This window comes from Solanum verrucosum, unplaced genomic scaffold (genome assembly GCF_900185275.1).
Source record: "Solanum verrucosum unplaced genomic scaffold, falcon-dt-bn FXZP01000190.1, whole genome shotgun sequence".
Taxonomy (NCBI): domain Eukaryota; kingdom Viridiplantae; phylum Streptophyta; class Magnoliopsida; order Solanales; family Solanaceae; genus Solanum; species Solanum verrucosum.
The window spans coordinates 257,883-273,902 of record NW_026020279.1 but is presented as its reverse complement, the minus strand read 5'-3'; the positions used below and the strand labels follow the sequence as shown (position 1 = coordinate 273,902).

The window sequence follows — 16,020 nt, the reverse complement described above, 5'->3', positions numbered from 1 at the left end:
AAATCTTTCAAACAAGTTATTCAATTGTGGAGTTCATTCATTTCTAGATTTTTCTAATCATATTCTTATCTCTCGAGCAAGTAATGAATACAGAAAGGTTCTAAAGTGTCACTAGAAATTAATCAATACGAAAATAGAAATGAAGCCTGCAAAACTTTAATTGATACCCATCCGTGGTTGATTTTAATGTTGCGCCCAAATCATGGTTCCCACAACCCTAGTTATGGTGTTTAGTTGCTCATGTTCTCAAAAAAAAATTGTGAAACATTTATGAAAGTTTAGAAGTAATAAACTTACAATAATGAAAACCAATCAATCTTGATTAAGAACTCGAATCCAAGATCAAACGTTGATCAATTATCCAAAAGATAAATCAAAATAAGAAAGGTATCATCTCTTCGATAAAAACTTGTCTCAAAATATTAATGATAATATAAATAAAACCCTAAGTAACTAATCATAGTCTTAAAAATGAGTCCTAGACAAAGTAGGAAAGTGTTCTTGTCGACAACATTCACTGATAGGTAAACAGCCCGTGAATCTCTTCACGGTCCGTTCAAGCCTTTCATGATCCAAAACTTAGAAATAATTCTTCAGCTTTTGCCTTAGCTTTCCACAAACTACTGTACGACCCATACAGGTTACCATTCCTCGACCCGTCCTCAGCCTCTTTCTCTTATCCTTCAGAGTGAACTTTGACTTGATGTTAGCCTGCCACTTCACGGCTGCCTGGCCTTCTCGTTTAAGTCACTACGGACTGTATAGGGTCTTGTTCAGTTGCACTTGGCATTTTCTTGTCCAGGCCAACTTCATGGACAGTACATAGATACACGACTCGCTTAGCCTTCCATCCTAAACTACTTTATTCCAATTTCAAGCTTTCTCATCCAACTACTTTTTAACAATCTTTTCCTATAGATTGAATGCTTGGTTACTTGCAATAATTCTTGGTTTTGGAAGTCGAATGTGCTACAAGTTCACAACACAGCAACACCCTCAACTTAGAACCATTGCTTGTCTTCAAGCGATGAAAATGATCAATAACCGATGTTCAAATAAGAAAATTGTCAAAGATATGCAACAACTACTTCCACAAAAATTTACACCCAAAATCATATACCTAACATGCAAGGATCTAAGGGCAACATTTCATAACACATAGTCGATCATGTTTATGCAAGTTACAATCTTCCAGTCAACTTAAACGACTAGAAAATACAAACATAGTGCCCTCACTTCAAAGAAGTCCCTCACACATGATTTCAGATAAGATGTGGGACTGACAGATACACTCACTCTCCAAAAGAACCTCTGACAATACAAGTACACAGACCATAGGCTTGTTCTTATTTTCAACACATTAATTATCAAACAACCGGAATAGGATCACTATAGGACTTTATCGACTTGTGATGTTGGCTCGAGTTAGGGAATGGAATATTTACGAATATGAGTGACTAGATTACCTTGGTCCCCCAAAGTTACTTTTTTGCACACAACTCTTGCTTAGGCATTTCCGATTTTTCTTTCTTTCTCGCATCCCAACAACCACATCATTTTCTTTTCTTCTTTTCTTTTTTATTTTCGCTTTATATATATATATATATATATATATGTATCCACCATCTACTTGAACCATTTTTATTCTGTGTTGTGGTTTCGTGTCTTCGGAAAAATCAAGGATATGACAATGATAAACTTTTTCTTCTTAATTTTTCTCATACTCACTTTCAACTTAGGATTTTGGCCTGAGTTGTGTCATCTTGACTTTGGAGAACCAATGATATGACATCAAATCATGGTGACCACTGACAAACAAAAATCAATTTCAAGGCTCAAACAGGGTTCAAAGGGTTCATGATTTCATTTGGTAAATGTTTTTGGCTATTGGGGGCTATATAACAAAAATGGTCTATGATCCTTTCCTATCTTGCTATCTAAGAATCTAGGCAAGACTACTTAAGAAATTTTTAGCTTATACATATAGAGTCAAACTTCAAACAAACATTCACACACTCCTGACGCATGCTTCCACTCTCTAGCATTCAGTCAACAAATTCATGTTCTAGTTAGCAATGATCAACACGTAGGTACATGAAATATTGCACAAAGAGCCTAGACATATAAGTATCAAATCAAAAGTTGTTTTCACCATACTTAACACACAAAAACTTTTTCTGAATTCGGAGGTATTACAATAAACTCTTTTAGTAAAATTGGTGGAATCATCTACCCATTTGTCTTAACCTACTACAATGAACAAGTCTGCATTCTAAATTTCTTAGTTGAATTCTTATCATTATACCATTCAAACTTATTATACTATTCTTTGTGGGATTCGATCCCGACTCTTAGTTTGCTATTTTTATTGACAACGATCGCTTAATCTTTGAATTTGTTTTGAGAGTAGTTTGAGTGTTATCACTATACTCGTCTCTCGCTTTCCCTATAGAAATCCAGATAGAACTTTGACTAGAGAAAAACCATGAGCTTGACTTTAATGGTAAGAGAAAAGCATAAAGCGCCTACTTGACGAGCAGGAGCAGTGAATAAAGATAAACTTTCACATGAGAGGAAGTTTTGTTCTCTTTATCAAAAAGGCAGATACAAATGTTGAAAGAATTTTCATTTAACTAAACTTTGTTACTTTCAACTTTCTACACGTCTCTCCTCTATCTAATAATCTCGGATGTTGTTGGTGCTTTATGTTGTCCATGGGAAGGTAGTGGAAGAGAAAGAAAGTAGTTGCAATGCTTGAAAAAAAAATCAATTGAAACATCATGTGGGATAAAAGGAAAGACTGTACATGTGCTGCTCAATGATCGAATGTGTAATCTTCCAGCTTTAGGGGCTTGATCAGGATTCGAGGACTTTTGCTCTTTTCCTTTTTTCGAAGATCATGTCGAATCGCTCTCTCATACTCCTCAGACCTGTTACTACATAGGTCGTCACCGGGGATGAGGGCAGATTCCAATTTGCTTCATTATCTTATTCTTCGTCAGCTACTATTGCTCGAGACCTACCCTTGTGCGAGTGACTGACAAGGGAAAGTGATGGCTTAGGGAGGAAAGGTGAAGTGCAAACTTGGTTATTCATGTAATCATTATGAAGTGTTGTAAGTGCACAAACTTAGCCAAGTTTGTGAGTGTGAGAACAATAATTCAAGCATTCACTTTATCGAAAAATAGACTAACTCTCTGAAAAGAAAAAAAAACTTAGAGTCTTCTCGGGATGCTTGATCGCGGCCAAGATAGAGAATTACTTCCGCGGAAAGGCAAAAAAATGCACTCGAGGATAGACCTACCCTTGTGTGAGTGACTGACAAGGAAAAGTGATGGCTTAGGGAGGGAAGGTGAAGTGCAGACTTGGTTAATCATGTAATCATTATGCAATGTTGTAAGTGCACAAACTTAGCCAAGTTTGTGAGTGTGAGAACAATAATTTGAGCATTCACTTTAATGAAAAATAGACTAACTCTCTAAAAAGAAAAAAAAAATTAGAGTCTTCTCGGGAAGCTTGACCGCGGCCAAGATAGAGAATTACTTTCGCGGAAAAGGACTCACGCTTGGTGTTTCAGGAAGACTGCTTCTCTAGAAAGATTGACTCTACAAATAAAGCACTGAATTGGTGAACTATTTCAAAATATAGAAATGTCAAAAATGAAGAAGGCCAATTTTCTCTTGAACAAAATTGGTCTGCTAATAAGAAAATGGAGTAAGATGTCGTAGCATATCAAGTCAAATATAGAAGCCAATAGGATCACGTCACATGTCAAAATGACATAACATGCCTAGCCAAATTAAAAATCAAGAATAATGTGTCACATGTGTGCAAGTGACATATTCCGGCAAATCAAATATTACCATGTCACTTAACTATGATTGGCCGAAAGAAACTTTTCTTCATCACACCTCCTTCATTCTACAACTATAAATAGGGATCCTCATCATTCAAAAAATTCACCAAAATCCTAACAAGAACCCAGAGAGAGATTGTGGATCAAACACTGCAATTTTTTTCTACAATCTACAAGCGTTCAAGCACTGAAACATTTTTTTACAAGTTCTAGAGATCAAGATGAAGATTCAAGATTAAGCTCAAAGACCCTTGAATTCAAGTACAAATGAAGAACAAGTTCATCCAGATTAAAACTCAAGCTCAAAAGCCCTTAAATTTATATTTGAAAACAAGAATCAAAAAATTCATAGAAATTATATCACTCATATTGAAATCAAATACCATGATTTTTGTGATATATTTCAATCTTGATTATTATATTTTCGAATCAAATTTTACAGTCTTATACCTGCCTCTATAAATTGGTCTTTTACATGATTTTTGAAGAGCAACACATTACTTTTCAATATTTCTTGTAATCACATGATTCGTATCATCTTATGAGAATCATGAGTAGCTACACTACCTATTTCTAGGGTTTTGCCATTGACATGATTGACATTTAACAATCGCTTATAAATATTGAATTTTCCATCTTTGAGTTATTTAATTCTTCTTGGTTTGTATCATTCTATTTTTTAGCCAACTATCAAATATTATTTGTGGCTCGTTAATTGAACTTTAAAAAGGTAATAGTGGGCGTAATAAGTAGAACTTGTTTGTGAACCTTATAGGTAGAGGAAATTGATTCGCTAATGAGGATAGTAATATACCCTTTAGTCTTGCTCAGTTCATACATACAGAATATAAATGCACTTCACTATTAACCGACGATCATATAATATAGAAGTCAAAAATAGTTGAGTAGTCTTATAGTTTTTGGCAAGATGCTCAATAAGTAATGAACATGCAACAAATAACTCAGGTAATAAATGTGACTATTAAAAGACTAAACTAAATATTTAAATTGCCAAGACCCTAGACTTTTCTATTAAAACAAACGTTTCCTAGCTTCCTACAAGTTTTATTGTTTTCTTAGTTAACTTTAGAATAATAAAAACTCAAGAATTATTTGTTTCTAGGAATAGTTGAAATAAGAATTCCAATTAGACCATCAATTTTACAAGTCCCTGTGATTACAATATCTGAACTCAGCGTATACTTGCGTGTTCATTTGTACACAAACAAACGCAAAACTACTGTAAAATATTTATTAGGAGCTAAATGGTCTCCTTCCACTAGTACATCTATCAACAATAAAATGGAAAAAAATTTAAACAGCTTAAGAAACATCCCCTCATAAACTCCTCGCGCTCCAACTAGTATTTATATTCAACCAAAAGAGAGACAATGCTTTCCATGACTCAAATTATTGTTCAGGAATTCTGCAAGGCATCGAAAATACGATGCTTAAACCACCTTTGACTTTGAGCGGCCAAGTGTATTTTTCTTCTCTTAAAAATTTTACAGTTAGCTATTGTGATTGGTGGCGATGGGAGGCAAACTAATAAACAACCATGAGTTCAAGGAGCAGAAAAAGGGGATTCATAAGAGAAAGAAAGAAAAAATCAATATAGGAACTTCAACTAAAAAGGCAGCCTATATAGAAAAAAGTAATGAAAACAGTTGTGTAATATTTTCCTCTTACCTACCATGGAGACTGAGTGGTTTATCGGGAAAGCACCCAATAAACCAGCCTGTAAAATAAACAATTGAAAGGCCAAAAAAGCAACAACCGGCAACATACTATCAAGAACTCCAAGTCAAACAAGTAAAATAACCAAAGCAATTTATCCTCCTTATATGTTGTCAAAGCAGATGCATAGCATTGTAATGGAAATAAAGATTGTTTTCCTCATACAAACCAATCAAAGAAGGAACACTTCACAAAACAAATGGTTCACCATGATGCTTCGAAACCTTTTGTGCATAAGAGTGGATTCTTATGATGCTTTGTCCATTAGTTGAATTGGAGTCAGAATATTTGCCTTGCTTGTCTCAACAATACACCCATTCATTACCATTTCCTCCAACATGAAGTGTGCTTTCTCAAGATGAAACATGATATCTAGCTCGCACTATTGAATTAGAAAATTAATAAACCAGAAAGCAAAACATCCCAACTGACTTCCAAAAAATAATCAACTTAATTCACAAACTTACCACATTGCCAAAATGACGATCCATAGTTTCAACTAAGAGGTGAATGAATTCCAAAATAGCTAGTTCATTCTGCCAAATGGAATAGGACATCAATGATGAAAAGGCAAACCAAACAATAATCTTAACTAGCTATGGGACCTACATATGAACAAAGTTTTGTCCCAATAATCCTCCCCCAAAGGCCTGCTGTGCATGAACTAAAAAATTCCAACCACAATTAGGTGTGACACAGCTGCAGTAAAACAGATTGATACATGAATTTATAAAAGGTTTTACTAACAAGACACAATGAGATAATTTTTCTTCTCAGATGGTAACAAATTTTATATATTCAAAAGCACAGCAGTTGTGCTGGCCATAATCACAGGGGCATGATCCAAAAATATACAGCAAAAAATTCCTTTCTTACAGAAATCCAAGAACATCTAGTGTTAGCTTCTGAGTCTTTTGCAGAAGCAAGCAATTCAATTTTATCTTCTGAAAGGAGTTGCTTTGACTGAAAATCTCGAGTCCCTAATTTTCGTACAATTCACCATATGCATGCAAGGATCGAATTCCTCTACTTTTTCTGACTTGAAGGTCTTCTCCTTTTATTCTAGCATGACAGCATTTCCTTGTATTGTTTGGCATAACCCAGTGTTTCCCTGCTAATGCTAGAGCTAGAAATATGTTCTAAAGTTGTCTAGTCACTTCACAATGTAAGAACAAGTAACTGGTAACTATTGTATATATGTGTGTATAAGTGTGGCCCTTCTTTTTTGAAACTGGTAACTATTGTGTATATATGTGTATAAGTGGGTAAACAGCATAAGGGTTGTACTACAACCAAGTTTACAATTGTACTCCAGAAGCTATACTGATCTACCTCTATATTGACTCTAGAACATCAATAATACAATCAGTATCATCTGAGTATATCTGTTTAGACCAAAAACATAATAGCAGAACATAATTCAGTTTGATCTTCTACATACTACTCTCTATATTTTCAAAACATCTTGAAATCCTCTCCTTCCAGATTGTCCACCAGATGCAAGCAAGGACAATTCTCCATCTACTTCTGTTCTTTGCCATGGATCCTACTTCCTACCAACTTCGCAAAGCTTCTATAATCTTTCCAGGCATGATCCAGGATATGCCTTTCAGGTTAAACAAAATTCTCCACAAATGTTGTCACTTTGCAATGAAGTAATAGATGGCTAATGGTCTCTTCTTAAACTCCACACAAAAAGCATCTGGGACACATTGTGGTCTTTCTTTTCATTAAATTGTCCTGGGTGAGGACAGCTTCCATAGCCAAGAGCCACACAAAACAAGCTACTTTGTGTGAGATATTAGTTCTCCAAATATCTTTCCAAGGCCAATTATCAATCTGCTGATTAGACTGATTCATCATCCTCTAATAAACAGAAAGGGAGAGGGGGGATACCCTTGTCCGATTCCTTTTTGAGTAGAGAAAAAAGCCCATTGGTCCTCTATGCACAATGACCGAGTATTTCATCATTGAAATACTAAATTTGATCCATCTAATCCACCTTCCGTAGGATAGAAATAAGGTAAGACCAATTGAGCTGATCAAATGTCTTCTCAAAGTCAAGTTTGCAGATCACACAAGGTTCACCACTTTTAACCCTCTAATCTAGCACTTCGTTTACTACCAAAGTTGCATCTGTAATTTGCTTGTGCTTTATGAAGACATTCTGATGTGTTGAAACAAGCTTGTCAATAGTCCTCTTAAGTCTTTCAGCCAAAAGCTTAGACACAATCTTATATATACTGCCAATGAGGCTAATTGGCCTTATAGTGTTCTAATGCCACAGCTCTTTTCCTTTTAGATATCAGTGCAATAAAGGAGGCATTGCATGATTTAATCATATGGCAATTCTGATGGAAATCTATGAGAGCTCCCACCACTTCTGGCTTGAAAAAACCCCATGTTCTTTAAAACAAAACCATAGTGAAACCATCAGATCCAAGGGCTTTGTCAAGAGCGTGGGACTGAATGATGGAGTGAACTTCCTCCTCATCAAAAGTTTTTTCAAGCATATCTGTATCATCGCCTGATAAGTTGAGCACATAATTCTCAAAAAAAAACATTCTCAAAAAGTTGGGCACATCTTCAAAATTGGTAGTAGGCTTCTAAGCTTTAATTTGAGTGTATAGATTCTGGTAGTACCTCCTCCTTTATTTGCACTTTGTCTTCAATTATTTCCATCCCGCCTTCAGTTTATCTATGTTGTCATATCTCCCATGAGAGTTGGCCATTGCTTGAAAATACTGTGTGTTTCTGTCTCCATCCTTAACCACAAACATCTGGACTTTTGCCTCCAAGAAATTGTTTCAGCTTTGGCCAAATTCTTAACTTCAAACTTCAAAATTGTTCAAGCATGAAGCAGGATCCCAAAAACTTTGATCCAGACATAACCTGAAGTCTGATTAGCTTACTTCGTACCCATAATCGGAGACCCCCAGTTTACGGTTAGCCTCCGACTGTTCCAAAACCATTCGCCATCCTTAACCGTAGCTGCCTCTTGTCTCGAGGGAAGTTCGAACATGAACAGACTGTGAGAAAAAGAAGTCACTTTCATGGGATTTTCTTTCAGCAATACTTCCTCTTCATTCAGAGGTATAGTCTCATTGCCATTAGTTAGGTAGATGTACTTGCCCTATTTCCATGGGTAGTACTAGGATACTCCCACCACTTAGGTTACTAATTTCCACCCATGCTGAAATTTCACAGCAAATCGGGATGGTGTAAACATATCCATCACTTTCTGCTTCTACTTTTGTTTGGGAAGTTTCTTTGTCTCCCTTCACTTTAATTCTAGCCCAACTAGGACTGTTCAAAACCGAACCGAAACGAATAACTGAATCAAAAAAAGTTATTGGTTTATCGGTATTGATTTAGCAGTTTTGTTAACGGTTTTGGTTTTTTCTTATATCGGGTTACTGGTTCTTAACGGGTTAACCGACAACCCAATAGTAGATTAATAGTTACATTTATACCATTCGGTATATGAAGTTCTTGACTTAGGATTTAGTTTCATACTTACATTTCCCGCAGTCGATGTACTTAACCATAGCCACCTCGTGTCTCGAGGGAAGTTCGAACATGAACTGATTGTGGGACAAGGAAGTCACTTTCACGGGATTTTCTTTCAGCAATACTTCCTCTTCATTCAGAGGTATAGTCTCATAGCCATCAGCTAGGTCGATGTACTTGCCCTATTTCCATGGGTAGTACTAGGATACTACCACAACTTAGGTTACTAATTTCCACCCATGCTGAAATTTCACACCAAATCAGAATGGTGTAAACATATCCATCACTTTCATGGGATTTTCTTTCAGCAATACTTCCTCTTCATTCAGAGGTATAGTCTCATAGCCATCAGTTAGGTCAATGTACTTGCCCTATTTCCATGGGTAGTACTAGGATACTACCACAACTTAGGTTACTAATTTCCACCCATGCTGAGAAATTGAAGATGCTAAAAGAAAGGTTAAAAGAGTGGAGTAGAAACAACAGGGGCAACTGGAAACAAAGAAAGGGTGACATTTTAAACCAGCTTGCAACTTTGGAAGCAATCCAGGAACAAAGAGCTCTCACAGATGATGAGGCAATGCAAAAATCAAATTTGGCTTTAGAGTTTGAAGAAGTTGCAAGAAATGAGGAGATAGCTTGGAGACAAAGATCAAGAATACAATGGTTGAAACAGGGAGACAAAAATACAAAATACTTCCATAGGATAGCTACAGCTCACAAAAGGGTAAACTCCATAGATAACTTGAAGGTGGATGGTATGGAGGTGACAGATGCAAAGGAGATCAAAGAAGCTATTCAAAATTACTACAAGAACCTGTATAAGGAGGAAGAAGAATGGAGGCCAGAATTAGTGTTACATGAAGCTACAAGGATATTTGTAGAAGAACAGGAGGAGCTACAAAGACAATTTGAAGAGGATGAAATCTTAGAAGGCATTAAATTGTGTGCTATGGAGAAGGCACCAGGGCCGGATGGATTCCCTATGTCCTTTTATTTGGCTTTCTGGGAACTTATAAAGGAGGACATTCTGAAGACTATCCAATATTTTTATGAACATCAGAAGTTTGAGAAAAGCCTCAATGCAACATTCATAGCCTTGATCCCAAAGAAGGTTGGAGCTTCAGAGTTGAAAGATTTCAGACCTATAAGTCTCATAGGTGGAATATATAAGATTGTGGCAAAGATACTGGCTAAAAGACTCAAGAAGGTGGTTAACAATTTAGTTAACAAGCATCAGATGGGCATTTATAAAAGGAAGACAGATCATGGATGCAGCCCTAATTGCTAGTGAGCGTGTGGACTCGAGACTTAAAGAAGGTTGGAGCTTCAGAGTTGAAAGATTTCAGACCTATAAGTCTCATAGGTGGAATATATAAGATTGTGGCAAAGATACTGGCTAAAAGACTCAAGAAGGTGGTTAACAATTTAGTTAACAAGCATCAGATGGCATTTATAAAAGGAAGACAGATCATGGATGCAGCCCTAATTGCTAGTGAGCGTGTGGACTCGAGACTTAAAGGGGCAGAAGCAGGTGTCATGTGTAAGCTAGACATAGAAAAAGCCTATGATCATGTCAACTGGAGATTCTTGTTGAATACTCTCAATCAAATGGGCTTTGGTGAGAAATGGTTGAAATGGATTGACTTTTGTATTAAAACTGTCAAGTTCACTGTTTTGGTGAATGGTGAACCTGTAGGTTTTTTTGGTTCTGAAAGGGGTCTTAGACAAGGTAACCCTCTGTCTCCTTTCCTGTTTATACTAGCAATGGAGGGATTTGATAGCATGATGAGGATAGCATTACAAAATAGATGGATTAAAGGGTTTGAGATAGGAAATAGCAGAGGAGAAATAATGGAGGTATGTCACCTACAGTATGCAGATGACACAGTGATATTTTGTGAGCCAAAGGTTGAACAAATAGGTTACATCAGAATGATTTTGACTATTTTTGAAGCGTCTTCTAGCTTGAAAGTTAATTGGGGAAAAACCAGTTTGTTCCCGATAAAAGAGGTGCCAAATATCCAAAATCTTGCAATCATTTTAGGGTGCAAAGTTGAAAATATGCCAACTACATACCTTGGTATGCCTCTGGGCAGTGAACACAAGGCAGGGGAAATTTGGGATGGAATATTAGAGAAAACTGAAAAAAGATTGGCTAGGTGAAAGGCACAATACACTTCACTAGGAGGGAGGCTCATCCTTATCAACTCTGTTCTTGATGCACTTCCTACGTATGTAATGTCTCTATTTCCCATACCTCCCAAAGTTATGAAAAAGCTGGACAGACTTAGGAGGGATTTTCTGTGGCATGGCTGTAAAGAGGGCAAAGGATATAAACTAGTCAATTGGCAGACAACAATGCACAGTAGAGAACAAGGTGGCTTGGGCATCAGAAATCTGAGAGCACAGAACAATAGTTTATTGTTGAAATGGCTCTGGAGATACAACGGGGAGGATCATGCATTATGGAGGGAGGTAATTAGACACAAGTTTGGTGAACTCAACCCATGGTGTACCAATGTGAGCACTGATACTTATGGAGTTGGAGTTTGGAAGACCATTAGAGCTCTATGGCCCAAACTGGAAGGGAACTTGCAGAAGAGAGTTGGAGATGGGAAAAGAATAAAATTCTGGAAGGATGCTTGGAAGGAGCAAAGTCCATTAATGGAGATTTTTCCAGACCTGTTTATTCTAAGCAACAACCCAGATGGCACCATTTATGATATGTGGAGTGCACAGGGATGGAACTTATTCTTCAGGAGATTGCTAAATGACTGGGAGATCGATAGAGTAGCTGATTTGCTAAATAGGATTGATGATTTCAATGGCACTACTGCTGAACCAGATACATTAAGATGGAAACACAATATTGATGGGCAATTCTCTGTTAAAAGGGTTTATAAAATGGAAGAAAGGGTACAGTGTAGAGGGGCAACCAAAAATATGGAGAAACTTATGGAATAGTCCATCCCCAACCAAGATAAAATGCTTTGCTTGGTTGGTGGTTAAAAGAGCATGCCTGACACAAGAAGTTTTGAAGAAAAAAGGGGCCATCATAGTTTCCAGGTGCTTCTTATGCAATGAGACAAATGAAACAAACAGTCATCTATTTTTGCACTGCACCTTTACAGCACAACTTTGGTCTCTATTTCTCAACATAACAAAGACAAGCTGGACTATGCCGGAGCATACTGCAGATTTGCTTAGTTGCTGGATGATAAGAGCAGGCAGCAAAAGTCAAAAGAAGTGGTGGAGGATCATCCCACAATGCATCTGGTGGACAGTTTGGAGAGAGAGAAATGGGAGGTGTTATGAAGATAGATCCAATTCCATCCAGAAAGTTAAATGGAATTGTATAATATCTTTCTACTTTTGGTGTAAAGAAGTAGGTTTAGAGGATATAGATCAGTTTGTAGATTTATTAAGATCTCTGTAAGTATCTTGTTTTCTAGTTGTTGTTTTTTTTTAATCTAACACTTTTTGATGGTGTCCAGCATGTCCTTAATGCTGAGGAATACACATTTACCAGTTTCAAAAAAAAAAAAAAAAAATCCATCACTTTCTGCTTCTACTTTTGCTTGGGAAGTTTCTCTGTCTCCCTTCACTTTAATTCTAGCCCAACTAGGACTGTTCAAAACCAAACCGAAACCAATAACCCGAACCAAAAAAAAATTAATGGTTTATCAATATTGATTTAGCAATTTTGGTAACGGTTTTGGTTTTTTCTTATATCAGGCTACTAGTTCTGAACGGGTAACTGATAACCCGATAGTAGATTAATAATTTCATTTATACCATTCGGTATATAAAGTTCTTGACTTAGGATTTAGTCTCATACTTTCATTTCCCACTGTCTCAAACTCTAGGTTATTCTACAAAGTGCTAGTGATTTCTTCTAACCAAGATGCAATATGTCAACTCATGGGCATAGTTCATTTGGTTTGTCACCTTATTTCAAAATGATTTTCAATGATTCTTTTTTGTGTGTGAAATCTTAATGGTTAAATCGAGATCGATTTTTCTCCAAGGTAAGCATTGCGTCTTCGTCCCCCATGGCAGATGGAACTCTAGCTAGAAGACAATCAGTTTTAGAATTTTCTTTTCCTATTTTGTTTATCTTATCTTTCTTTTGTTTTAGGACAGATTTTGTGTTGTTCTGGGACGGGGCATTTATGGTCTGGATATGATCGTTTGATTCTTAATCAAGAGTCTATATGATCCACCTTTGAATTAAAAAAAAAATAGATACTCAAACTGATAAATAAATATCTTAATGTTTCTATAACGGCTAGCATGTCTACAAATCGATAACCCATAAGTCGAACGATAAACTTCAAAAGTAAACCGAACCAACCGATATGCAGCCCTAACCCAACGCATATGATTCTTCATACTGGTTTCTTCTTTTGTTTCAATTCGACTACCACAAAATTACGAATTACTTTAAAAACCTTTTGGGACCATAACTTTTAACATCCCTAAGGGCCAAATCCATATGTAGTTTCTTTCCACAGGTTTTGGACAACATCTCACTGTGGGAGACCACCAATCAAGTAGTAGCTTCACATACTTCCAGCACCATTCACTTGTAAGGACATGTTCAGCAATTTTTCTTTTCAAAAGTTCAATCAGGAAATAGGAATCGTTCATCTCATAAACATTAACATCATGTACAGAAGGTGACCCATCTTCGGGCGTCATTTAGAGGTGGAATGTCCTACAAAGACACATGGAATCTACTAACATTACATCTCCCTAGAAAATCCCTGCCTATTGTTTTGGAGCTACCAGAGATGATGATTCTGGAGTTTGATTGGCGATGTTTAGGTTTATGTAGTCATCCATTTGTTGGCCCTGACTACTTCAGCAAAAAAGAAGTTGATGGTTGAATTACAGGTTTCTTTTCCTTTATGTTTGAAGCATTAGTGAATCTTTCTATCCTTAATGCAATCTTCTCCCTCCATGCTTTAACTGTAGGTTGATGGTTTTTTATCTGTTTTTTCCTTGTTTAGCAATAATGCTGATGTACCTTCTGTATTTATTGTATTTCAAAGTACAGTAAATCCCTGCATGGAAATCTTCTATTTTCCATCGTATGACCGACATACTCTGGCCCTTTGTGGCCGTGTTAAGAATATAAACAATCCACCTCATGACTTTAAGGCTCAAAGTGACTCTCCTAAGCAAATTTCTTGCAGCATTCAACCCAGTTGAACCAGAATTCAGATCCTGAAATTGTCCTTGTAATGTCATCAGATTAAAACCCTGGGTTAAAATAAATTTTACCATCCCCCATGTTGAATATAGACTAAGTTTCTGATCAATCACTGACGAATGATTGAGGAGCAAACTAAATTTCCTATTGCGGAGTTGCCAGAAAAGTGGTCGTTGAGCTTGCAGAAAGGAGAGAAAGCTAAACCAAGAGAGAAAGCTAAACCTCGATTATCGTGTCTGGGAGTATTTTTTATGGTCAACATCTATTTTGCAGTGGCCCACCTTAAAACAAAAACAAACAATTCTCAGATGAAGCTTAATAGCCAGTGAACATCTAGGGGAACACCTCTGTAATAAGAAAATGTTCTGGGCCTATAACAAAAGAACAAGACAAATACTGATCTGGACTGCAATACTTATACTCCATAGTTATCCTAGTCTCTTAGAGTTCTCCATAGTTGATAGATAGCATACCAAATACCATTAGTGTGGGAGGTAGGTTCACACTTAAATTTAAGATATTTCTCTAACTATACATATGGAAAATGAATAAGTTTCCAGGTCATAGAATTAGGTCATGGAGGTAAACAAAGGATGCTTCCTGCATTGATATGACAGGATATTGTCAAGAATAGAGGGGGGAGGGGGATCGACCTACACCACTTCAAACATAAAATACGAACAAAAATAAGTTAAATTCGATGTAATTGAGTGGTAAGCAAAGAGGTAAAGAAAGGGTTAGCTGAGTTGTAAATAAAAAAGCAGGAAGAAGTCAACAGTATTACTTACTTCTTCATTATCAACTCCAACAAGGAAAAAGAGTGATGCATATCGCCTATAGACAATTTTGTAGGTACGATGCTCCACAAATGAACACTGTTTTGAAATACAGGAAAAAGAGTATCAACAAGAAAGATTGGAACAAAGAAGTTCAGAACCAGAACATGTTATGTACATTCACAAACACAATAAAGAAAAAAAGAATTTTACACAGAAATAATAAGCTTAAAAAAGGTTGAGAAAGCAGAAAGCTGACTAGTATACAAGTAAATTATTTTTAAGGGATCCGTCATGTAATTTCATTTCATTCTCTATTCTGATCGCATTAGCAGCTATGTCTACAGAATTATAGCAACGTTTGAACATAAGAAAAACTAAGAATTGAAAGACCCATAAGAACATAGAAAAAATTGGGAACCTGTTGTTCGTTGCGGGCAAGGCATTTGCGTACAATTTCACCCTCAAGGGCACGTCTTTCTTCAAGAGTGAGGTATTCGTAATACTGGGCAAGACGGGTTTGTCCTTGCTTATTCACCATTAGTATGAATCTGATCCCCATGATTACCTGATCCAATTCCAAATTCGATCTGGTTAGGTTTTCTCTTTAGGATTTAATTAAAATACCCAAAACCCACAACAGACATTCACTAATCTGAACTTACTTGCTTTAATCTTGTCTATCTCTAACTAAGAAATTAATTCTTCCTCTTACATGGATGACATTGAAAAGATAGAAGAGCAAGAGAGTTGAGGAAGAAAAGAATATATAAAAGAGTGAATTCAGCCCATGGACGACCAAGGCTATTTTCGTAATTTTTATGATTTATCTAACGGCATAATATTACCCTTATTAATAAGTGATAGTTGGGGAGACGAACAAAGCACCAAAAGCTTGTACGGAGAGCTACATATATTGTACT

General features: G+C 36.5%; 1 protein-coding gene across 1 annotated transcript; it reads right to left on the bottom strand.

Annotated features, from left to right (window-relative positions):
* Window positions 1-5,655: 5,655 nt before the first annotated feature.
* On the bottom strand, window positions 5,656-15,717 carry LOC125834211 (AP-4 complex subunit sigma). The gene is made up of 4 exons (XM_049513384.1): window positions 15,519-15,717; window positions 15,110-15,196; window positions 6,061-6,129; window positions 5,656-5,975 (listed from the first exon to the last, which is right to left on the bottom strand). The coding sequence occupies exons 1-4, from the start codon at window positions 15,657-15,659 to the stop codon at window positions 5,841-5,843; spliced, it is 432 nt and encodes a 143-aa protein (XP_049369341.1). The 5' UTR covers window positions 15,660-15,717; the 3' UTR covers window positions 5,656-5,840.
* Window positions 15,718-16,020: the final 303 nt, after the last annotated feature.